The sequence below is a fragment of the Bubalus kerabau genome, chromosome 15, assembly GCF_029407905.1.
Source record: "Bubalus kerabau isolate K-KA32 ecotype Philippines breed swamp buffalo chromosome 15, PCC_UOA_SB_1v2, whole genome shotgun sequence".
NCBI classification, from domain to species: Eukaryota; Metazoa; Chordata; class Mammalia; order Artiodactyla; family Bovidae; genus Bubalus; species Bubalus kerabau.
This window is the reverse complement of record NC_073638.1, coordinates 22,032,068-22,058,390: the sequence shown is the minus strand read 5'-3', so window position 1 is coordinate 22,058,390 and position 26,323 is coordinate 22,032,068. Positions and strand designations below refer to the sequence as shown.

At 40.0% G+C, this 26,323-nt stretch overlaps 1 protein-coding gene across 4 annotated transcripts in view; it reads left to right on the top strand.

Moving 5' to 3' along the window:
• Nucleotides 1-26,323, top strand: part of ALG9 (ALG9 alpha-1,2-mannosyltransferase) — a 114,237-nt gene that overhangs the window by 66,056 nt on the left and 21,858 nt on the right. For 3 of the 4 annotated variants that reach the window (XM_055547961.1, XM_055547958.1, XM_055547962.1), the window contains one exon: nucleotides 17,346-17,476. In XM_055547961.1, coding sequence (XP_055403936.1) covers nucleotides 17,346-17,476 — 131 coding nt within the window. Of the gene's footprint in view, nucleotides 1-17,345; nucleotides 17,477-19,728; nucleotides 20,459-26,323 lie in introns of those variants that run through there. The other variant, XM_055547959.1, reaches the window with a different exon arrangement.

The window sequence follows — 26,323 nt, the reverse complement described above, 5'->3', positions numbered from 1 at the left end:
TCTAAAATTTCCGTTTGGTTTTTCTTCCTTTGTTTCTTTGGTGAAACCTTTTCTTTGCCATGACTTTCTGTTCTTTTGTTTCAAGCATATTTGTGGTTGCTCATTGAAGCATGTTTATCATGGTGGCTTTAAAATCTTTGTTAGGTAATATTAACACCTCTGTCATTCCTGTGTTGGAGTTTGTTGTCATTTGTCATGTCATGAGATCTTCCTTACTTTGGAACCTGGGTATTTTGAGTATTATGAGACTCTGATTCTTCTGTTTTAAGCTTCTGCTTTAGCCAACTTCCTCTGACCTAACTGTGATGGGAAGAAGGGAGTGTTGCCTTGTTACTGACAGTTGGGGATAGAAGTCCACATTCCCCACGTGGCCTCCACTGATACTTGGGGCTAGACAGGGCTGTTTGTTACTGCTGGATGGCAGCGGGGGTTCAGGCTGTCTACTAGTCTCTACTGATATCACCTTGGCTGTTGGAGGGCAGCCATGCCTTTTCATTACCCTCTGTGTAGACTCGACTGATGCCAGAGTGTGTGTGTTTGTGGAGGGGGTGTGGCCTCGTTACTTTTGGGCAGTAGTGAAAGTTCTGACCCTCCATGGGGCCCTCTCCAACACCACCCTAGCATTTAAGAGGCTGGCTGCCCCGTTACTGCCAGGGAGTGGGGGAGTCCAGGCTCCCTGCAAGGCTTCCAGCTGTTGCCGTGATGTGGTGAGGGAGGAGGGAAGCTGGTGCTGCCCACCTCCCTACTGGGTCTTCTCTGACACCATCCAGGCTGGCAGGAGGCGTCCCTCTTACAGCCTGATGAAGGTGCGAAACTCTGTTCTCTCCACTGGGCATTTACTGTCAGAGGAATGGGTGGAATGATCTGTTTTTGAGGGAGTGTTGGCCAGTATGTTAGGATTCTCAAAAGAAACAGACCAATAGAATGTGTGCATGTCGGTGTGTGTGCTGGTGTATATGTGTGTGAGTGTTTGTATGTGTCAGAGAGAGATTGATATAGGGAATTGACTCACAATTGGTGGGGGCTGGTCTGAAGTCTGCAGGGTTGATTGGCAGACTGAAGACCTAGGGAAGAATTGATGTCGCAACTCCAGTCCACAGGCAGTCTGGAGACAGGATTCTCTCTTCCTGGTGGGGAGGAGGGGGTGAGAGAATACTTGTTTTTTTTATTAAGGTCATCAACTAATTGGGTGAGGCCCGTCCACATTATGAAGGGTAGTCTGCTTTCCTCAGAGTCTACTGATTTAAATGTTAATCTAATCTTAAAATATCTTTGTAGCAACATATTTGGCCTGATATTTAGATATTGTGGCCAAGTAGGTTGGCACATAACATTAATGATCACTATTGGAATAGAGTGGTTATTGTCTAAAAGTATTGCTCCTCGAGTCCTGAGGTTCCCAGCCAGTCTGCCTTCTTTCATCCACTCTTTGGAGTTGTCTTATATGTGTTCCATGTATAGTGTCCAGGGTTTTCAGCTGGACTCAGCAGAAGGAATATGGAAAAGTACCTTCTCTGGTTTTTTTTATTTGTCACCTTCTTTTAACACATTAGATTAAATGCTTCATTGATATTTGAGGCCATAGGTTTTTATTTCTAATTCTCTCCTCTATTTTCTCCTGAAATTTAAATTCTGCCTTCTGTGCATGTGTGTTTTTTAATTTAATTTAATTTTTGGTTGTGCTGGGTCTGCATTGCCGCTTTCTCTGGTGGTGGTGAGCATGGACTGCTCTCCAGCTGCAGTGCACAGGCTCTTCACTGCAGCGGCTTCTCTCGTCACGGAGCACAGACTCTAGGGCGTGTGGCTTTCAATCGTTGTCGCCCGTGGGCTCAGTAGTTGTGGCACTCGGACTTACTTGCCCTGCGTCATGTGGACGCTCCCAGACCAGGGATTGGACTCATTTCCCCTGCATTAGCAGGTGGCTTCTTAACCCCTGGATCACCTGTGTGTTTTTTAAGAAATACCACGTTTTTTGGACTAGAGTGTCTAGTCGATGATTTTCTCTGGGAGTTCTTTTCCTCCAGATTTTTGTTTGAAATTTTCTTCATCTGGTTGGAGGTTTTTCTAAGCACATTCACTCTTAGTGAGATGTATCAATATTCTGATCCTTGCCACAAATGCAGTAGGCTATAAGTCATAATTCAGAAACACAGTCCTGTGATTCGGTCCCATTGTTTGTATTCTTCTGTTCACCTCCCTTATCTTTCTCTTCCAAACTTCTGACCTTTAACTTGGAAAGAAATTAAAAGTATCATCTCTTGGCTTCAGAGACCTTCAGCATCCTATCTGTGACCTCAGGGTCTCTTAAGACACAGTCTTGCCTTCTTCTGTCCTTTGTTTCTGATGTGAGTTGGCAGAGCTTAGCGTTTGGCCGATTTATGTCTTGGCTGGTTCGCTCTCAAGTTTGATGTATTGCAGGAAGACGGAATACTTTTCTACTTTTCTTTTACCCGTGTTAGGTCTGTTTTCACAGTCAGTGGCATTTGCAGAGACTCTAATTCAAAGCCTGGGAACCACAGCTGCTTCACATAACAGAGCCTCATCCACCTGGCCTGTCTGTCTGGCTCACTTACACCTGTGAGTCTCACAAAGGTGGTTTGCTATTCCTGTCATGCCACTCTTTTCGGCTGCCCTTCCTCCAGCTAGTCTGCCAAACCGCTTTTCCAACTACGGATCTTGTTTTTTACAGGAGTTCTTGCAGATTGAGCAAAGGAGACCTTCTTATATTTCTTTTGATTTTGTTATTGCAACACAATTTTCCCATGGCTGTTTACTGGCTCTAATCCCATATTATGCACCATCTATTTCCCTTTAAAAACTAAAACCTAAAAGTCTTTTTTAAAAATCCACTTATAATCACCACTCAATTATCTATGTTAGTAGAAAAAGCAGTATATTAATAACGCCTACTCTTGAATATATTTTGCTATTAATATTTTGGGAATTCACAGAATCTCAAATAAACTAAAAAAGCTACCCATTAAAACCCAGCATAAGAATCATCAGAAAATTATCACCTTCCCCAGTCCGTTTCCCCTTACTTTGCTTTTTCCAGTATTCATGTACAGAACATGTTATAGGTTGATGCTTAAATGTTAACCTAGGCAGAGCTTTGTTTATTGAATTTATACTGTTTTGAATGGGTGATGAAAACAACTGTGAAAGGTTTGAGTTTAAAAAGCCATTTCCTCTTCTTGGAATGCAAAATATATACCAGGAACTGATAATAATATCAATCAACTAATAAAGCAGAGAAAATTATAATAGAAAATTATGTGAACATGTTTTCCCAGCTCCAAGTGATTAAAAATTAATTTTCTGTTATTTTTTATTTTTACTTTGGCACAATTGTTTTATTCCATTGGCTGAATGCCATTTAAATTTCTTTACCTTGTATTGTCCATCTCAGGTAGTGAACTCCTAAAGGGCACATATCTATCTATATGTTTGTCTTCCTTGGGTCCTCTTTTAAATTACAGTGACAATATAAAAAGTTTAAAGGAAAATCAAAACTTTTGACAAAAATGGTGTGTATGGCTTTTTGTATATATGACTCAAGTAGAAATTTTTTGGAAGTCGAGTGATTTTTCTTTTGTTTCCTAATTTGGTAATCAATAGATTTTTTTCATAAAGGTGGTAATGATAGTAACTTTAGTTATAAAAACTAATGAATTTCATCCTATATTATAGATGTAATCTTAAAATGTTTTATATAAACTGGTATTTAAAAAAATCAAATTTATGAGGAATTCTCTGGCTGTCCAGTGGTTAGGACTCAGTGATTTCATTGCCGAGAGCCTGGGTTCGCTCCCTGATCTGAGACCTAAGATCCCACAAGCCATTAGACACATCCGAAAAAAAAAAAAAAATCAAATTTAGAAAAGAAACCCTAAATTTGCTGTTATAAAACAAAAGGAATTAAACAATTTCCCATGACTTCTCAATTTTCTAAAGATGCATTTCATATAAAATAGTAAGTTTGTTTATATTGAGATGTGTCATTGAGAGCTAAGGGATATGTAGATTGGGCTTCATTGAGTAGCATTACCACTGTTCTGGATATTCACTTGCATATTTATTGATAAAGCCATTGGAATTGAAGAAACTCTGTAAAAATTTAAAATTTCTTCAAGCACACAGGCCCACAAAATTTCCCTTACCCTTTACATTTTTAACAGAACAACAATGTGTCAGAACAACAATGGTGATACCTTGGCTTTGAATCCCTGGATCTTGGCTCCCCGGCCAGGGATCCAGCCCAGATCTCCTGCAGTGGAAGTGCAGAGTCTTAACCACTGGAGCACCAGGGAAGTCCTCAACAGCTCCTTGAGCTCAGCACATTCAGAGAACGGAATGATCTTATTTTGCCTGTGCCATTCTTGACAAATATGTATCTTCAGCTATGTTCAGTGCTAGTAGTGAGGCAGACTCTCTGATTGCTCATGTCTTGGCAGTGCGAAAAGCAGACCCTGTGTATTTGTTACATCTAGTACAGGGATGTCTTTCAATATGAAAATACATCTAATGATGCGCCCCAGCAGTTTGAGAAGAGTAGAGTCAGCAATGTGGAGTATATCTACAATTGCGATGGAATTTTTTCTCTATAGTCGTTGTTAGAGTTGAGAGGGATTTTAGTGGTTTGCAGGCTAAACTCTTTAAAGAGATCGTAAAGGTTAGGCTAGGTTAAGAACTTCCCTAAATTGCAGAGCTGGAGCTAGAAGCAGAGTCTTTAGAGGTCCCATCTCTTGACAAGAATGGTAATATTACATAGATTTAAATAAGAATAATGCATAATTGGATGCAAGGAGTTCAAAGCATTATTCTGCTTTTCTGCTGGTGTCATTTCAGAGAGTTAGCTGTCTCAAACACTTGTCTGTTTTATGATTCCTTGCTGACATAATCCATGTCTAAATATAGTAGGATTATATACAATAGGATTTCTTTATATATTTGTATTTTTTTATAATGAAATGTCATGAATCAAAAGATATCTTCTTTAAAATGGAGTCAAAAGATACCTTTTTTAAAATGGAGTCAAAAGATATCTTCTCAGAGAAGTTCTTCACAAGCAGAAGGTTCTGCAAGCTTGCACATCTGGACTTAATTGTCTCTAATGCTTCTCTATGAATTGAGAATAAGCAAGGAACATCCATGTGGAGTTTTGGTTTGTTCTTATGTTCAATTCTTCTGTTCATTTACTGTGTTCTTCATATTCTCTAACCCTCATCCTAAGAGCAAGAGCACCCTCGTAGATCTGAAGGGAGTTATATGTTCTGTTCACAGGAGTGGGATCCCGGAATAATTGTTCAAATTAATTTTTCTAGGCAACTCCCATACTTTAATTATTTTATTCTATAAAATATACAGGCAAGTCAAATCTTGTTATGATGAATTGTCTAGCCTTACTCAAAATTAATAGCCAGTTTACTGGAACTTGAACCCATTTTGATAGCTGGAGACATTTTAGTAGATTTATCACAATTAATAAGCCCCTGAGCAAAGCATCTAAACAGTTTTTTCAACTTCAGTCCTCCCACTTTTCTTGGAGGTTACAGGCCGATTTTGATTGATCTTTCACATTATGTCCTTAAACTCTTACAAAAAAAATTTTTTTTGACTGCACCACATGGTGTGTGGAAATCCTTGTGTCCCTGACTAGGGATTGAACCTGGACCCTCAGCAGTGAAAGCGCAGAGTCCTAACCGCTGAACCAGGGAATTCCCTGCCCTTAAACTCTTAGAGTATTCTTTCCTGCATTTGTTTACTGGAGAACTTTCAGTGACATTTGAGAAATAAGATCTGTTCTCTACATGGAGATGGTTTCTCTGTGATGCTCCCTGAACTTCACGTTGGCCCTTGCCAGAGATCTCTATTTTTACAGCTACGTGCGTCATTGTCATTTCCAGCTGATAAACGCGTGAATGCAAGTTCACATCCTTCCTGCCTTAGGACTTGTGGGGGCTTGGCTCCGGCACTGGGTAGACAGCAGGGAAGGTCACTGAGAGAAGGAGATTAGTTCTTTCCTTGTCCCCCCATGACATTCTAAGCTGTGATAAATTTATTGTTTGATACAACTGTTGAACCCAGTCCTGTTGTTATTTTTTTCTCAATCTTCAACCTCCTCCGCAGCCTTTCTGTGGCTTTTGAAATCCACTCTCCCCGAGTTTCCCAACCGTGTACTTCTTTGATCCTTCTCCAGCAGCCTGTCTAAGGGATCTTTTCAGCCCCTACTTCCACTTTCTTCTGCCAGTACTTTTGGCATCCTCCCAAGCTTTATCTGGGGTCTTCTGCTCTTCTCTTCCTTCTCCTACCCTTTCATCTTTTCCTCCCTCAATTTACTTTCACTTTTTAAAATTCATGCTCTCTGTGTACATGTATTAACATATTTATTTGGCACCTGTTGTGTACTTTGCACTAACTGGATTTTTGGAATGCATGAAAGGAGATGGACACAGTCCCAACTTCCACAGAATTTACTCTTTCCCCAATTGATTCATAAATTATAATTATACAGTGAGTTAATGGAGAAGTACTGGTTGATATGAGAGCATGTAATTTAGGGGCCTGTCCTAGTTTAAGTGGACAGTGAAGTCTTTCTCGAAAATCATTTTTAGCTAAAATCTGAAGGATGAGTAGGGATTTCTGAGGTAACAGCAGGGAGTATTCCAGGCAGTAGGAACTGTAGACTCTAACTCAGTATTCTAATCACATGGAGCTTCTTTCAGTACTTAAATACACCATGTTTCTTCCCACCTCAGTAGGTGTTGAAACAAGTTATCGTCTTCTCTCAGTCTTAACCTAAATTGATTCTTCACTGCATTTCCTCCTTCTCCCCAGTTCACTGCATTAGAAATCCCGGAGTCACTGATTTCCTTTCAGACAGACCCGAGATCTACCCTTTCTGCTCCCTTCACCCTCTGCCTGCCATGGAGCTTCAGGGTGTGGTCCCGTCGCAACTAGATGCTGTGGTGGTGACTGCAGCCTTTGCTTCCCGCCTTCTCTGCAAGTGCTCCTTCCCCTGCCGTCCCCAGCATAGCCAATATGGACCTCTCGTTCTGAGACCCATTTTTCAGTTGTTTTACTCCTTGGTTAAAAGACTCCCTGGTTAAAAGACTGGAGAATGAAATGGCAACCCACTCCAGTATTCTTGCCTGAAGAAGTCTATGCACAGTCCATGGGGTCACAAAGAGTCGGACACGACTGAATGACTGTCACTCACTGAAAAGACCTAGAGTAGATTCCTGATGCACAAAATCCAGAGTGTCCTACTTTGGGTCCTCTGTTATCAGTCCTTGGACCTCCTCTCTCTAGTTCTGTTTCTCATTGCACACATTCTGGGACAAGCAGATATTCCACCTCTTTCCCCTGAAGACCTTGCTTTTTTCTGCCTTTTATTCTCTGTTCTAACTTTGGCCACCATGTCCTGGGAAGCTTTTCAACTACTGAAGCCCCCTGTGATTTCTTTGTCTCTGAACTCTACTTATAATATTTTCTATATTTCATATGTGCCAGTATTATTTCCTGACCTAAATTACAAGTTTAATAACACGAGACATGTCTTAGAGGAATTTTATATGCCTAGTTTAGTATTCACCTAACAACTTAATAAAGGCTTTGATGATGCCCAGGAGATTGATTTTTCCAGTTTTTTAAAAAATTGAAATGCAGCTGATTTATAATATTGTATTATATTTCAGTTGTACAGCATACTTATTCAGGACTTGGCAAATTATAGTCCATTTTAGGTTATTACAAGATAATAGATATAATTCCCTGTGCTATACAGTAAATCCTTGTTGCTTATGTATTTTATATGTAGTAGTTTATAGTTGTTAATCCAAAACTCCTAATTTGTGTCTCCCCTCTTCCTCTTCCCTTTGGTAACCATAAGTTTGTTTTCTATTTCTGTGAGCTCAGAAGATTCATTTTGATACCATTTAGTAGATGCTGCCAATTCACTGCTAATCAAGGACTGTGAGTAGTTAATATTATAACTGTTGTGTCCTACATGTTGGACATGACTTGACAATAAATATCAATCTAGGTTGAAAACAAGAATAATTCATCTTACTGGGCTCTATGCTCCAAGGTTCTCTTACATTAGTCAAGTTCTCACTTTTCACAGAATTAGACTTCCTTCTAATATTATAGCTATTTGCATAGTAGTGTTTTATAGTTTGCAAGTTTTACTTAAATGAATCATCTCATTTAATCCTCATTACAGCTTTTGAGCCAAATGGTATTATCCTTATTTTTTACAGAAGAAATTAAAGTATAAAAAACTTAAATGAATGTGAATCACCCAGCTAGTTTTTATGGAGCCCAGACCAGAATCTAGGCTTTTGACTTAGAGTTCCTCTTCTAATTTTTTAAATATAATTTTTTTCCAGCTTTATTGAGATATAATTGACAAATGACATTATGTAAGTTTAAGGTGTGTGTGCTAAGTCACTTCAGTCATGTCTGACTCTTTGCATCCCTATGGACTGTAGCCCATCAGGCTCCTCTGTCCATGGGTTTCCATGCCCTCCTCCAGGGGATCTTCCCCACCCAGGGATCAAACCCACATCTCTCACATCTCCTGCAGGCAGGCAGGTTCTTTACCATTAGAACCACATGGGAAGTCCAAGTTTAAGGTGTAAAATGTGATGATTTCATGTATGTATATATTGTGAAATGATTACCACAGTAAGTTAGTTAATACTTCCATCACCTCATGTAGTTACCATTTTTTTTGTGGTGAGAGTATTTAAGGTCTTCTCTTAGGTGATTTCAAGTATACAACACTGTATTGTTTTAACTGTGGTTCCCATGCTGTACATTAGATCTGTAAAACTTAGTCGTCTGTAACTGAATTTTGTGCCTTTGACCAACATCTCTCCATTTCCCCCAGCCCCTTCGTAACCCCCATTCTACTTTGTTTCTATGAGTTTGACTTTGGGATTCGATACCTGAGGGAAGTCATATACTTGTCTATACAGGATATACTTGTCTTTCTGTGTCTGACGTATTTCACTTAGCATAATGTCCTCAGGGTTCATCCATGTTGTCCCAAATAGCAGGATTTCCTTCTTTTTATGGCTGAATAATATTCATTTTTGTGTGTATGCACGCGTGTGTGTGAGGTAGAGTGAGAGAGAGCAAGCTAGCTATCCATCCCACATTTCATCCTGTGACAGATGCTTCGTTTCATGTGTTGGCAATTGTGAATGATGCTGCAGTGAGCATCGGGGGTGCAGATATCGCTTCACCTTGGTGATTGCATTTCTTTCAGGTCCATACCAAAAGTCGGGTTGCTGAATCATATGGTAGTTTTATTTTTGATTTTTTGAGGGAACTCCATACTGTTTTCCATAATGGCTGTGCCAGTTCCCGTTCCTACTCACAGTGCAGGGTTTCTCTCTTTTCTCCACATATTTGCCAGTACTTATCTCTTTTCTTTTTGATGATGGCCATTCTGTCAGGTATGAGGTTGCCATCTCATTGTGGTTTTGATTTGCATTTCCCTGATGATTGGTGATACTGAGAACCTTTTCACGTACCTGTTGGCCATTTGTGTGTCTTCTTTGGAAAAGTGTCTGTTCAGGTCCTTTGCCCATTTTAAATCATATTTATTTGGCTTTTTGGCTGTTGAGTTCTACGAGTTCCTTATACATTGAGGATATTAATCCTTTACCAGATAGATGGTTTGCAGATATTTTTTTCTCTTTCCATAGGTTGCCTTTTTATTTTGGGCTCCTTTTTTAACTGCCTTATTTCTTTTCTACTAGAAAAACTACCCTTGATCATACCTAATCATTTTTTGCCAGAGACCTTTGTCCTTGTGTATTGCAGTTGTTCGGTAACTGATTGCTATAAAAAAAAGATTATTCATCAGCTGCTTTCCAGAATAGATGAAAAGAGGTTACATTTCTCTTTTTAATGGGCTAGTATTTCAATTAATACAGTTTTTGCCTTGGTATCTTTCAAAAATCTTTAAATGCAGTTTGCTTATGGATGGTGTGATGAGTGAAGTCTAAAGCTAACTGGTATAGTTGGGTGTGAACTAGTTACTGTCCACATCTCTGGTAGACCATGTGTCCAGCACCAAAGCTAAATAATCAGACCTGTAGCATGCCTGGCCAGAAAAGGCCAGGCTGAGCTCAAGTATTGAAATGTCAAACTCAGAGCTCCCTCACCAAAGGAGGTCTAGACTTGAGACTGTGAATCTTTACCCCTTGCCGGTTCTATTTGATTACAGAGGCATGGCACTTGCAAAGCTTTAAAAAACTTGTTTCATGTTTTTAAAATCCCTGGGAGCTACAGAGTGGGTGTTCAGACCAAAAAGGCTGCTTCCTGGAGTGTTTATGCAAAGGATCATTTTTAGAGAGTTATGTGGAATGGAATTGGGTCTGACGTCAATTCGCAGTGTGCTTTCTCTCCCCTGGAGGAATAGCCATATGTAGAGACAGATGTGAGACTTGAAGTCTTTTTTACATATAAATAATGCTAGAGAGAATGAGAACAGTACTGTGAGTTAGAGGTTGGGGAAGAACAGAGTTTGCTGCAAGCCAGAGATGACCAAGTTGTTTTTATATGCACTTTTTCAAACCTTAAGCTGTGTATAACCCATAAGCCTAAATGTGCACAAAACATAAATGTACATTAAATTAGTAATAATAGAATAATAATAGAGCAACTACCTGTGTAATCATCACCCAGGTCAAATATTAGAACATTATCAGCACCCAGAAGTTCCCCAATTAATTCCTTTGATCACTACCCCATTCCCTCTTTTGCTTACGATAAAAATGTTCTTGCTTTTCTCTTTAGATTTACTGCTTTTGTAAGCATTCCTAAACAACTTAAATTAGTTTTGCCTGTTTTTGAACCTCATATATATGGAATTATACTGCATTTTTATATGTCTTGATCCTTTTGCTTAACATTTTGTTTGTAACCACATGTTGATGAGTGTAGTGTAGTTTGTTCTCTTTTATTATAGTATAGATTTCATTGTATGGCTATATCACTATTGTTTTACTGTTGATCATTTTTTGGTTGTTTCCCATCTGGGCCAGCTGTAAATAATGCCACTTTGAATATTCTTGAACGTATCTTTTGGTGCATGCATTCCTGTTGGATATACATTAGCTTGAACCCTGTGAAATTACCATTTTTTTTTTGTGGATCAGTCACGTATTAATGATTCCATATGGTTCATTCTAATACCTAGGAGTAGAATTTTTGGATCATAAGAAATGCATATGTTCAATTTTAGCAGATTCTTCCAAATTCTTTTCTGAAAATTTTGTACCAACTTAATCTCCTGCTAGCAATGTATAAGAATCGTTCCACATTCTGGTCAATACTTGGTATTGTAATTTTTCATGTAATTTTGATTGGCATTTCCTTGGTTACTAATGCAGTTAAATACCTTTTGGTTTTGGCTGCTTTGATTTCTTCTTCTGAAGTACCTATTCAAATCATTTGCCCATTTTTCTGTTGGATGGTCCATTTTTGTCTTATTGATTGGTAGGTGTTCTTTATATATTCTAGACATGAGTGCTTGATTATTAATATATTGCATATATTTTCTCTCATTCTTTGGCTCATTGCTTCACTCTCTTAATGGTATCTTTGATGAATGGATATTCCCAATTTTAATATAATCAAATTTATCCATCATTTCTTTTATAGTTAATACTTTTTGTGCTTGTCTAAAAGAACTTTTGCCATGCATTAGATCTTGACAATAGTCTCCCATATTGTCTTCCAAGAGTTTTGCTTTTCACATTTAGTTCTGTAATCCAAGAGTTTTGCTTTTCACATTTAGTTCTGTAATCCATATGAAGTAGATTTTTTTACTTTTATCATTATTTTTCATTGAAGTATAGTTTATTTTACAATGTGTTAATTTCTACTATACAGCAAAGTGATTCAGTTATATATATATACACACATATATACATTCTTTTTAAGAAATACTCTTTTCCATTCTGGTTTATCATGGAATATTGAATATAGTTCTCCAAGCTATACAGTAGGTCCTTGTTGTTTATTCATTGTGTGCAGAAGTCCAATTTCATTTCCCCTCCAATGGATATTCAGTTGTCCCAGCATGCATTAGTGAAGAGACCATACTCTTCCCACTGCTCTAAGGTGTCACTTTTATCATAGATTAGGGTCCATATATGCCTGTAAGCTGTTTTATTTGGTGGACTGTTCTAATCAGCACCAATACCTCGTTGTCTTAATTACCATAACAAGTACCCACCTTGTTCTTTTCCAAGAGTGCCTGGACTGTCCCTGTCCTTTGCATTCCCAAATATATTTTAGAATCAGTTTGTCAAGTTTTATCAAAAAAGTCTATTGGCATTTTTATTGAGATTGCATTTAATCTCTCAATCAATTTATTTAGAATTCACATCTTTATAATAGTGAGTCTTTAACCTAGAAATAAGGTTTATCTTAAAGGTCTACTTTATGGTTTACTAAAATTTTTTGAGATAAAATTCATCATTTCAATTATTTTTTATTATCCAATTTACCATTGTAATCATTTTTAGGTATATAATTCAGTTGCATTAAGAACATCCATACTGTTATGTAGTCATTACCACTTTCTATCTCCAGAACTTTTTCAGTGACTTTCAGTATGTTCATAGTGTTTCAGAGCTTTTCATTCCTCCCCTCCGACCCCACCCCTGCCACCAAAAAAATACCCATACCCATTAACTTCCCCAATCCTTAGCAACCACTAATCTGCTTTCTGTCTTAATGTAGTTAGTTGCCTCTTCTGGACATTTCTTATAAATGGAGTTACACAAGAATGGTCTTTTGTGTCTCTTTCACGTAATATAATGTTTTCAAGGTTCATCTTTGTTGTAGTGTGTATCCTTTTTAAGACAGTGATATACCACTGCATTTTAGACCACATTTTAATTATATGAATATACCACATTATAAATTCATCAGTTGATAGACCCTTGTCAGTAAAATTCTATAATTTTTAATGGAGGCCTTGCCCATATTTTGTTAGATTTATTCCAAGCCACATGTTTTCAAATCCTTGTGAATGGTACTTTTATAATATAATTTGAAAATATGTAATTTTTTCAGTGTAATTTAATATGTTGTTTACTGCTGTTATGTAAGAATATATGATGTTGATTTTACATTCTATAAATAGTTTAAAGTTTGATAAACTCTCTTAATTCCAAACATTTTTCTGTTGACTGTTTTGGATTTTATGTATACCAGTCATATCATTGTGATGAATAAATGAGTTTTTTTTCTTTTCATTTCTTCTACCATTTGTTTTTTCCTTTTATCTTTTGCTGCTGACTAGAATCTCTAGTTGGAGAAGGCAATGGCACCCCACTCCAGTACTTTTGCCTAGAAAATCCCATGGACAGAGGAGACTGGTAGGCTGCAGTCCATGGGGGCACTAGAGTCGGACACGACTAAGCGACTTCACTTTCACTTTTCACTTTCATGCATTGGAAAAGGAAATGGCAACCCACTCCAGTGTTCTTGCCTGGAGAATCCCAGGCACGGGGAAGCCTGGTGGGCTGCTGTCTATGGGGTCGCACAGAGTCAGACACGACTGAAGTGACTTAGCAGCAGCGGCAGTAGTAGAATCTCTAGTGAAGTGTTAAATAGAGTAATGATAACAAGTGGCTTCAACTTATTCCCGATTCCAAAGGAGAAGCTTTCAACCCTTCATCAAGGTTGAAGTATGAGATTTGCTATAGATCTAATTGTATTTCAAATGGTCTTTATCTTAGCTGAAACCTGGCATTCTTGGACAACTCTTTTTTGGTTTTAATTTTTAAGCAACATTTAGATGAGCTCCTGAGAGTACTTTGCCTCTCATTCGGTCATTTTGGGCAGTTGATGTATAACATTGGCAGTCACACTGACTTGAGTCCAATATGGCTCTACTGGGCTTCCCTGGTGGCTCAGACAGTAAAGAATCCACCTGCAATTCGGGAGACCTGGGTTCGACCCATAGGTTGGGAAGGTCTCCTGGATGAGAGCATGGCAACCCACTCTAGTATCTTGCCTGGAGAATCCCCATGGACAGAGGAGCCTGGTGGGCTACAGTCCCATGGGGTCACAAAGAGTCAGACACAACTGAAACAACTAAATACCCACATGGCTCTACTATAAACTCTTGTGATTTTGGTGAGGATTGTATATCTTTTTAGGGTGAGAACTTATTATTTGTTTATTTGTTATTTATTTCTATATCGTTAGCACTAACTTATTAATGCCTAGTATATTGTAGGGACTTAATGTAGATCTTGAAAAAAATGAAGTTATATAATTTGTCTCTGAGTCTTGGATTCCTCATTTATAAAATAGGAATTAATAATTCCTCTATAGGCCTTAACATCAGTTCAGTTCAGTTCAGTCGCTCAGTCGTGTCCGACTCTTTGCAACCCCATGAATCGCAGCACGCCAGGCCTCCCTGTCCATCACCAACTCCCGGAGTTCACTCAGACTCATGTCCATCGAGTCAGTGATGTCATCCAGCCATCTCATCCTCTGTCGTCCCCTTCTCCTCCTGCCCCCAATCCCTCCCAGCATCAGAGTCTTTTCCTTGCATGTAAAAAAACCACTTAAAATTAGTAGTTTCCTTCCCTTGAGATTTACTTTCCTTTAACTGACTACATTAGTAATTAAGAGGGTTCTGGGACTGATTTCTAATGTTGGGGGTTGAGGTGTTCCCTATAGTAACAACAATTCTCAGACACCATCTGGGCATCCTACAACTCAATGCAACTCTCGTACTGTCTACCCAGAGACAGCATCAGACTCCACAGATTGAGGGCTTAGTCCTACAAGACTGCCCCCTTCTGCTGCCTACATCAGATGCCAATCTCAAGCCCAGGTTGGTACCTGTTTCTGACTGGCTGGTGACAGACTGGGGCCATGACCCCCTTCTTGGACTTCAGGTACTGTTTGTAAGTCCAGGTTGTTCCTTGTAATTCTGATTGACTGGGTGTAAAGCAGAGTCTCCCACGACCCTCTCCTTGGGTTTGATTAATTTGCTAGAGTATTACACACAGAGAAACATTTTACTTACTAGAGAACTGGTTTATTATAAAAGGATATAATTTGGGAACAGCCAGATGGAAGAGATGAATAGGGCAAGATATTAGGGAAGAGTTCGGGTCTTCATGCTCTTTCCACGTTCAGCACCCTTCCTAAATCTCCAAGCGTTCACCAACCTGGAAGTTTTCTAAACCTGGGTTTTCAGGGTTTTATGGAGGCATCCTGACACAGGAATGATTAATTAAATCACTGGCTGTTTCCAGCCCTTTACCCCTCCCCTGGTGATTGCAAAGACCAACATTCTATTCATATGGTTAGTTCATCTGGTGACCAGCACCCCCTGCCATCCTTGGGGATTTCCAAAAGTCACCCCATTAACCTAAGCTCAGTTGTGGTACATAGGGGCTAGCTATGAATAACAAGACATTCCACTCACCATTATTGCTTTGAAGAGATATCAGGAACTGAGGATAAAAGGCCAAACATTTTAACAAAAAATGCTCCCATTTCTCTTATTGCCTAGGAAATTACCAGGGTTTTAGGAGCTGCCAGTCAGAAATCTTAGAAAAAGACCCCCCAAGAATATTTATTATAAATCATGTCACAGTGATGTTCTCCATCTTTGGGCTTTTATTTAACACCATAGAAACTTGTGTATTATATGTTTTTGAACTGTGGTTGATTTACAGTATTGTACTAGTTTTGGGTATACTGGCTTCCCTGGTGATTCAGCTGGTAAAGAATCTGCCTGCAATGAGGAAGACCTGGATTTGATCCTTGGGTTGGGAAGATTCCCTGGAGAAGGGACTGGCTACCCACTCCAGTATTCTGGCCTGGAGCATTCTATGGACTGTATAGTCCATGGGGTCGCAAAGAGTCAGACATGACTGAACGACTTCCACTTTGGGTATACAGCAGGTGATTCACACACAGACGTACACACACATTCTTTTCAGAATCTTTCACATTATAGGTTATTATAAGATACTGCATGTAGTTCCCTATGTTATGCAATAAATCCTTGTTGTTTATCTTATATATAGTAGTGTGTACCTGTTAGTCACATTCTCCTAATTTATCCCTCTGCCACCCTTCTTCCTTTATAAACCATACATTTGTTTTCTGTCTGTGAGCCTATTTCTGGTTTGTAAATAAGTTAATTAGTATTTTTTAGATTCCACATGTAAATGATATCATATAATATTCATCTTTCTCTGACTTAACTTCACTTATGATAATCTCTGGGTCCATCCATATTGCTGCAAATGGCACTATTTCATCCTTATTTATGGTAGAATCATATACAACATCTTCTTTATTGCTTCATCTGTTGATGAACACTTAGGTGCTTCCATGTTTGGGCTATTTTAAATAGTGTTGCTATGAACATTGGTGTGTGTGTATTGAATTTTTTTTAAGTCTACAGTTTTATTATTATTATTATTAAAAATGCTTAAAAATTTCTCCCCTGGCTTTGAGATGAGAGGAAGAATAGTTTGAGATGAACCATTTAACTGCAAAAGTATCCTACAGATTTTGTAGCATTAATCAGTTGAACTAATCAATTTTGTGAGAAGCACAGTACCAACATGGTTTTAAATAAAATGCATTAATAATTTCTTATGAGTACGAGTGATCCTCTGATGTGTCCGTATTGTGAGCAACTGGATGACTCTAGTTTTGCCAATAGTTACTATATACATTTCATAATCTCTACTCTTGCAGTTCTTGTATCTGCTTTACTGATCTTCTCTGCAGGGACAGTTCTTGTGTCTCTGTCAGTTCTGTTGAAGTTTGAAGGAAACAATGTGCATGATGTCTTTGAACTACTTGTGAGGTATACGGTGACCCCGCTGGCTCTCTGTCAGCAGAGCCGGGGCTTCTCACACATTAACATTTTTGTTTGATCAGGCCTCTCAATCTCTGAAACAAAAGGTGATAGTTTGGAAGGGAGCAATAGTGAGCCACAAAAGAAAGTTTTTTGAGTAGGTTGTGGACTCTTGCTAGCTTCAGAAGTGTTTGTGAGGCTAGAGAGACTTCATACCCAAACTGGAGTCAAAACTCCCAAAGCTTACATGTATATTTGGCTGGGTGAGTTGATGTCTCCTCCCTCCCCCAGGAGCCTAAATAATACCCTAACACCCAGCACTCTTATCTGAGCGAAGAGAGCACTGATAACATCTGAGGACTTTGATGTTTGTGCTTCTAAAACCCTGCCTGAATTCTTAGGGTTACAATTTATCTTTCTTACCCTGAAAGGACCTTTGCAATTCCTGATAAGAGTTCATCTTTCTCCATTGCAGATTGACATCAGTAAATGCCATTATTTAGTGGATTTGGACACCATGAGAGAAACACCCCGGGAGCCAAAATATTCATCCAATAGAGAAGAATGGATCAACTTGGCCTACAGACCATTCCTTGATGCTTCTAGGTATGTGGCTTTAATCCTAAGAAATGTACTAGGACTAATAAGGATGAAAGTTGGAATCTGGGATTGAATAACTTCCAGTCCTGGGCTAACTCTAGTATCCATTTTATTTTATCTGTGTCCAGTTCCCTGAGAAATCTAAAAGAGTGCTCTCCTTTTCTAGGCATCAGAACGCGAAGTATATTCTGGTATCATCCAAATAAAAGAATCTATAAACAGATAGATCCACTGAAGAAAACACAAAATATTTGACATTGAGTATTTCTGACAAACTTCAGCTTTCTTAACCAGAGTTTTCTAATACTGTTAGGAAGATTGACTATGTTCTTTATGGAGCTAGAAATTCATATCAATTATTTTTGAGCTCAAAGCTCAGTCAGAGATAAGGCCAGGCCTTACTACATCTTAAGTAAAGAAACCAAATAGACTAGACCTTGACTACCTCTTCAGAAAGGCCTCAGAATTCATGATAAGATGGGAGTCAGGATGTTCAGGTAAAGCAGTAATGAATGGGAGAGAATTAGAAGGTACAGGTTGTCTGTGGGCCCAGGTCCAGGTAGACAGACAGTTGAAGTTCAAGGAGATTAGAGCTGAAGGAGGTCCAAGGAGGTCTCATAGGCAAAGCCCAGGATCCAAGAGGTCAAGTAAAAACCAAAGGGTGAAGGACCAGGTCTTGAGAGGCAGATTTGGAACTCAGAAACAGGGAAGAAAATATTTTCAGGAAGAGAGAATGATCAGAACCTACTGATAAATAAGGTGAAGAATAACAACTGTCCATTGGATTTGACAGTTGATAAAAGCAATTTTGGTGGAGTGGCGGGGGCATAGAATTTGAGAGATTAGAGGGATTGAAGCAAAAATGGCAGGGAGAAACGCAGCAAGATGGTGGAGTAGAGGGCATATGCTCAGTGCTTCTTACGAAAACACCAAAGTCATAACTAACTGCTAAACAGTCACTGACAAAAAGAATCGCTGAAACCTACCAAAAAAGATACCCTACAACCAAAGACAAGAAGAAGCCATGACGAGATGGCAGGAGGGGCACAATCACGATAAGCTTAAATCCCATAGACACCAGGTGGGCGACCTACAAACTGGAAAATAATTATACAATAGAAGTTCTCCCACAGAAGTGAACTTTCCAACCCCCACATTGGACTGCCCAGCCTAGGGGTCTAGCAGCAGGAGGAGGAGCCCCCAGAGAATCTGACTTTGGAGACCAGTGGTATTTGAGCACAGGAATTCCACAGGACTGGGGGAAACAGAAACTCCCCTCTTGGAGGGCATACACAGGGTGTTATGGGCATCCAGTTCCAGGGAAAAATGCAGGGACCTCATAAGAGACTGGGCCAGACTTACCTGCTAGTGTTGGAGGGTCTCCTGTGGAGGCAGGGGACAGCTATGGCTCACTGGAGGGGCAGGGACACTGGTGGCATGGGTCTGACAAGTGTTTATTGGCATGAGCCCTCTAGGAGGCTGCTGTTTTCTAACTAAGACCTGGCCCCACCCAACAGCCTGTAGGCTCCAGTGCTGGGACTCAGGCCAGACAACCAACAGGGTGGGAACACAGCCCCATCCATCGGCAGACAGTCTGCTTAAAGTCGTCCTGAATAAACAGCTGCCCAATAATAAACACACCCTCAGATATGGCCCTTCCCACCAGAGGGACAAGCCCCAGCTCCACCCACCAGTAGGCGGGTACCAGACCCCCCAACTAGGAAACCTGCACAAGCCTCTTAAGACAGTCTCATCCACCAGAGGACAGACAGCAGAAACTAGATGAACTACAACCCTGCAGCCTGTGGAACAGAAATCACAATCACAGAAAGTTAGACAAAGTGAGATGGTAGAGGAATATGTCCCAGATGAAGGAACAAGATAAAATCCCAAACAACTAAGTAAGGTGGAGATAGGCAATCTACCTGAAAAAGAATTTAAGAATAATGATAGTAAAGATGATCCAAGATCTTGGGAAAAGAATGGAGCCAAAGATTGAGAAGATACAAGAAATGTTTAACTAAGACACAGAAGAACTAAAAAACAAACAGAGATGAACAATATACTAATTGAAATAAAGAATACACTAGAAGGAATCAGTAGCAGAATAATTGAGGCAGAAGAACAGATCAGTGACCTAGAAGACAGAATGGTAGAAATCACTGCTGTGGAATAGAATAAAGAAAAAAGAATGAAAAGACATGACAGTTTAAGAGACCTCTGGGATGACATTAAATACACCAACATTTGCATTATAGGGATCACAGAAGAAGAAGAGAAAGAGAACATATCTAAGAAAATATTTGAAGAGATAATATAATAACTGAAAACTTTTCTAACATGGGAAAGGAAACAATTATCCAAGTCTAGAAAGTGCAGAGAGGCCTAAACAGGATAAACCCAAGGAAGAACACACTGAGACACATAGTGATCAAATTAGTAAACATTATAGACAAAGAAAAAGTATTAAAAGCAACAAAGGAAGAGTACCAGATAATACACAGGGGAACTCCCATAAGGTTATCAGCTGATTTCTCACCAAAAACTTTGCAAACCAGAAGGGAGTGGCAGGATATATTTAAAGTGATGAAAAGGAAGAACCAACAACCAAGAATACTCTACCCAGAAAGGCTGTCAGATTTGATGGTGAAATCAAAAACTTTACAGACAAGCAAAAACTCAGAGAATTCAGCACCACCGAAACAGCTTTGCAACAAAATCTAGAGGAACTTCTCTGGGGATAAAAAGGCCGCAACTAGAAACAAGAAAATTACAAATGGAAAAGCTCACCAGTAAAGGCAAACATACAGTAAAGGTAAGAAATCACCTGCACACAAATACGATATCAAACTGTGAGAAGAGGAGAACACAAATGCAGGATACTGGAAATGCATTTGGTATTCAAAGATGAGCAAGTTAAAACAGTATTGTTTATATATAGATTGCTCTATCAAAGCCTTCTGGTAACTGCAAACTGAAAAGCTACAGTAGATACACACACACACACACACACACACGCACACACACACACACGCACACACAAAGGAATCAAAACACAACACTAAAAGTCAATCATCAAATCAAAGTGAGGGGAACAAAAGAAAGGAAGAAAAAAGACCTACAAAAACAAATCCAAAACAGTTAACAAAGTGGCACTAAGAACATATAGATATTGATAATTACCTTAAGAGCTACCCCACGCCCAAGCTCAGGGGCAGCAGCTCAGAGGAGCTACCCCATGTCCAAGGTAAGGAGCAGTGGCTGCGCTTTGCAGAAGCAGCCATGAAGAGATACCCCTTGTCCAAGGTAAGAGAAACCCAAGTAAGACGGTAGGCGCTGAGAGAGCATCAGAGGGCAGACAGACTGAAACCACAATCACAGACAACTAGCCAATCTGATCACACGGACCACAGCTTGTCTAACTCAATGAAACTAAGCCATGCCGTGTGGGGCCACCCAAGACAGAGGGGTCATGGTGGAGAGGTCTGACAGAATGTGGGCACTGGAGAAGGGAATGGCAAACCACTTCAGTATTCTTGCCTTGAGAACTCCATGAACAGTATGAAAAGTCAAAAAGATAGGACACTGAAAGATGAACTCCCCAGGTCGGTAGGTGCCCAATATGCTACTGGAAATGCTGAAGCTCCAGTACTTTGGCCACCTGATACGAAGAGCTGACTCATTTGAAAAGACCCTGATGTTGGGGAAGATTGAAGGCAGGAGGAGAAAGGGACAACAGAGGATGAGATGGTTAGATGGCATCACCGACTCAATGGACATGAGTTTGAGTAATCTCCGGGAGTTGGTGATGGACAGGGAGGCACAGGGAGTGTGCCATGGTTCATGGGGTCTCAGAGTCGGACACAACTGAGTGACTCAACTGAATTGAAACAGATTAAAGGCCCCAACCAAAAGACATAGACTGGCTGAATGGATGACAAAAACAAGTCCACATATATGCTGTCTACAAGAGACCCACTTCAGATCAAGGGACACATACAGAACTGAAAGTGAGGGGATGGAAAAGTGCATTCCATTCAAATGGAAATTAAAAAAAAAGCTGGAGTAGCAATATCATAGCAGACAAAATAGACTTTAAAATAAAGATCTAGTACAAAAGACAAAGAAGGACCCTACATAGTGATCAAAGGATCAATCCAAGAAGCAGCAGCTATAACAGTTTTAACTATATGTGCACAACATAGGAACACCTCAATTTAAAGGCAAAAATTAATACTGTTTAGGTTGGTGCAAAAGTACCTCCGATTTTTGCTTTGTTGAAATTTGCCATTTGATATTGGAATACATTATAAATAAATGTGGTTAAGTTATACATCATTTTAATGCACATTTCTTGTTTTTTTTTTTTTGCTAATGACATTACTTGCTGTTTATTTTATATTTATTTTAGACTATGGGTATACTGTTAGACAAAAAGCAAATTTGGGTGATTTTCTTGAGTTCAAAATGGGTCGTAAAGAAGCAGAGACAACTTGCAACATCAGCAACTCATTTAGCCCAGGAAACTGTTAATGAACATACAGTGCTGTGGTGGTTCAAGAACTTTTGCAAAGGAGATGAGAGCCTCGAAGATGAGGAGCTTAGGGGCTGGCCTTTACCAATCAGAAGTTGATAATGACAGTTGAGAGCCATTATTGAAGCTAATGCTCTTATGATTACACGAAAAGTTGCCGAAGAACTCAGTGTCAACCATTTAATGGTCGTTCGGCATTTGAAGCAAATTGAAAAGGGTGAAAAAGCTTGATAAGTGGGTGTCTCATGAACTGACCGGAAATCCAAAAAAATCATTGTTGTGAAGTGTCGTCTTCTTTTATTCTGTGCAACAACTGCAAGCCATTTCTCCATCGAATTGTGACATGTGACAAAAAGTCGATTGTGTATGACAACTGGTGATGACCAGCTCAGTGGCTGGACTGAGAAGAAGCTCCAAAGCACTTCCCCAAGACAAACTTGCACCCAAAAAGGTCATGGTCATTGTTTGGGGGTCTGCTTTCTGTCTGATCCACTACAGCTTTCTGAATCCCAAGGAAGCCATTACATCTGAGAAGTATGCTCAACAGATCAATGAGATACACCAAAAACTACAACATCTCCAGCCACCATTTGTCAATAGAAAGGGCCAGTTCTTCTCCATGACAATGCCTGACCACAGGTCACACAACCAATGCTTCAAAAATTGAATGAATTTGGCTTCAAAGTTTTGCTTCATCCTCCATATTCACCTGACCTCTCACCAACTGGCATCTTGACAACTTTTTGCAGGGAGAATGCTTCTATAACCAACAGGATGCAGAAAATGTTTTCTAAGAGTTCATTAAATCCTGAAGAACAGACTTTTATGCTACAGGAATAAGCAAACTTATTTCTCATTGGCAGAAATGTGTTGATTGTAATGGTTCCTATTTTGATTAATAAGTGTGTGTTTGAGCCTAGTTATAGTTATTTAAAATTCATGATCCAAAACCGTGATTACGTTTGCACCAACCTAATAACAACCATAAAAGGAGAAATCAACAGTAACACAATAATAGTGGGGAACTTTTAACACCCACTTTCATTAATGGACCAGATGGACTTACTTGATATTTATAGAGCATTCCATCCAAAAGCAGCTGAATACACATTCTTCTCAAGTGCACACAGAATATTCTCCAGGGCAAAAGAGACACTGATGTATAGAACAGTCTTATGGACTCTGTGGGAGAGGGAGAGGGTGGGAAGATTTGGGAGAATGGCATTGAAACATGTAAAATATCATGTATGAAATGAGTTGCCAGTCCAGGTTCGATGCACGATACTGGATGCTTGGGGCTGGTGCACTGGGACGACCCAGAGGGATGGAATGGGGAGGGAGGAGGGAGGAGGGTTCAGGATGGGGAACACATGTAAACCTGTGGCGGATTCATTTTGATATTTGGCAAATCTAATACAGTTATGTAAAGTTTAAAAATAAAATAAAATTAAAAAAAAAAAAAAAAAAACCAAAAGAATATTCTCCAGGGTTGATCACATTCTGGGCCACAAAACGAGCCTCAGTAAATTCAGGAAAATTGAAATCATGTCAATCATCTTTTCCAACCACAACGCTGTGAAATTAGAAATCAATTACAAGAAAAAAACTGTTGAAAACATAAGCACGTGAAGGCTAAACAATAGGCTAATAAATAACTGATGAATCACTGGAGAAATCAAAGAGGAAATCAGAAACTACCTAGAGACAAATGACCACAAAAACACAATGACCCAAAACCTACGGGATGCAGCAAAAGCAGTTCTCAGAGGGAAGTTTATAGCGATACAATCTTGCCTTGGGAAACAAGAATCTCAAACAACATTAAAACCTTACATCTAAAGCAACTAGAGAAAGAACAAAGCCCAAAGTTACTAGAAGGAAAGAAATCATAAAGATCAGAGCAGAAATAAATGAAACAGAGATGAAGAAAACAATAGAAAAGATCAATCATCATGTCCTTAAGTGAGTAAGGAGGGAGTGGGGGTAGGCATTGAAGGAGTGGGAGACCATGACAGGTGATAGGATCATGACCTGATACTCAAAAACATTGTCAGAATCAGAACAGTAGTAGGAGGGAACTTGAAATTCCCTTTCAAGCAGCAGCGAAGGTATGACTTTCTCTGCATCATACATATTCTTTTGGTGCCTGACTTGTTATTTGATACAGTATTTGGAGAGCAGGTCACTGTCGTGGCTTCATTTTTGAGTTGAGAAAACTATGAGGACATGAGACCTGGGCCTGAAGAGATCTCCAGCCCAGGAGGGTCAGTAGATCCCTAACAGCCTTCCTGTTAACAAAGGGAAGCAATGGGTGATGGATACTGACCAGACGTACCTTGGTCACAGAATAAATTCTGTTTATAGCAAATGGGGCAAGACAGTATTTTTGAAGCAACTTTTTTTTTTTCCTTTTGGTCTTAAAGGATTGGAGTAGGGAAAGTTCCTCATCTTCCCATTTCCCCTTTTGGTAGCACGTGGGCCCAGCAGCTGGTAGACATGAACTGAGAGCCTGTTTAAGGCAAAGAAGCCTGATGGTTGTACACTGCTCACCGGAGAACTGGAAATCTCCTGAGGGAAGAGCAGAAGGTGTTGGGCACCTTCTCACCTGCCTCGTGGCGAGCAGAAAGTGACGGAGCTGACCACACTGTCACTCAATGATGTGGCCGAGCATCGCTCCTCCAGGGCCCTCTGTTCAGCACTCTCCTCAGTTAGTGGGGGCAGGGGACACATTGGGAGCCCATGAAATATGAGAGCCTTTCCCAGAGATACTATTTGCTGCTCCCCACTGAACATCTGCTTCCCTAAGCAGCTAGATTTTAAGGGCAGAAATGAGGCATAGTTTGACAGACATTTGTTTGATAGGCTCAGTTTGATAGACATTGGTTGGCCGTCTTCTGCCTATAAGACTTTATAGACTGTGTGCAGACAAGACCACTGCCTTGGGAATTTATAGTTTACCCGGGGAGATGCACCGTGGTTCAGAGAGGTGCTACTGGGGCATGAGAGGGTGGGGTTAGCTCCAAAAGGCTAGAATGGTGAGACCAAGGAAGATTCCAAGAGGACATGACGTCTGAAGATCACACCGGCTCCACTATGGGAGGTGGACTGGAAGGCGGCACGGCGGGGGGCGTACAAACAAGCCGGGAGGCTATTCTGCTTGACTAGATGAGCGGCGACGAGGAAGTGAACTCAGCTGTAAAGGGTGAATGGACTCAGGAGACACATTTTTGCAGAAAAGGATCAGGCCAGAGTTTGGATCCCAGAAGCCCACAATTTTCTCCAGTGGCCTTCATCAAGCTTTTAGTATTTTCCTCTGCTCTATTAGAAATGCAGTGCTAGTCACTGTTACGGTTTTCTTTCTCTAGCTAAGCTGCTCCCTGACCAGAAGCTTTCACACGTTGAGCAGCACTTGCCAGAGAGACAGGACTCTAAGCTTATCCCGTTGTATGTCCTGTCTCTCCTGTTGGTCCCTGGTGCCGCTTCATTTAACATCGAGCACACGTCCAGTGGAGGTGGAGAAAAGGAGAAGACCCCTAGAGAATGCCTTCAGAGGTTTTTGATTTCCCATAAGTTGTACTCATTTCCCTAAACTGGCATTCTTTTCATGACCGTGTGCTGAGAAAAAAAAAAGAAATCTGTTGGTTACAGATTTCTTGAAGATATGCAAAGCATAATGGAAGTTTATCTGAAAGTATGCGAAGTATAATGAAAAGAACAGGAGGTCAGAAGACATGTGCATTCAGTCCTGGTTACTTGCTGTTGTTCCTCTCTGTTCCCACACTTCCGCATCAGTAAAACAGAGATAATATTTTATATATTTTATGGGAATGTTGGAAGGATTAAAGGAGAGCTGAAATACGAAAGTGTTTTTAAATCCTAAAACGTTATATAAGTATCAGGCCTTCCTATTAATTAGTAGGCTGCCTGAGGCTCCAAAGTTATGCTGATTTTCTGTACATTTCTCTTCCTCAGCCATTCCTAGTATGTACTGGCCCGGCTGCAAAAGCAGCAGGATCTTCCAGCGGCCTTTGCCACAGCAGTGTGTAACTGTCAGCACTGTGACATCTGATGTTGCTGACTTTGGGCCAGTTAAGTTGGGCTGTACTGTGGGAGGCGGTGTGCCTCAGAGATACCCCTCTGAGGTGGTGCATGAAATGCCCTTGAGAACTCGACCCTGGGATGTCTTTGAGCCTCTCAAATGGGGCTATTACATTTCCTCTGTCTTCATGAAACAATGGTTTTTGTATTTTAGCAATTTATGTAACAGGGAGGAGAATGGCACTATCCACATGTCATTAGTCACTCATGTCTTAGACCCT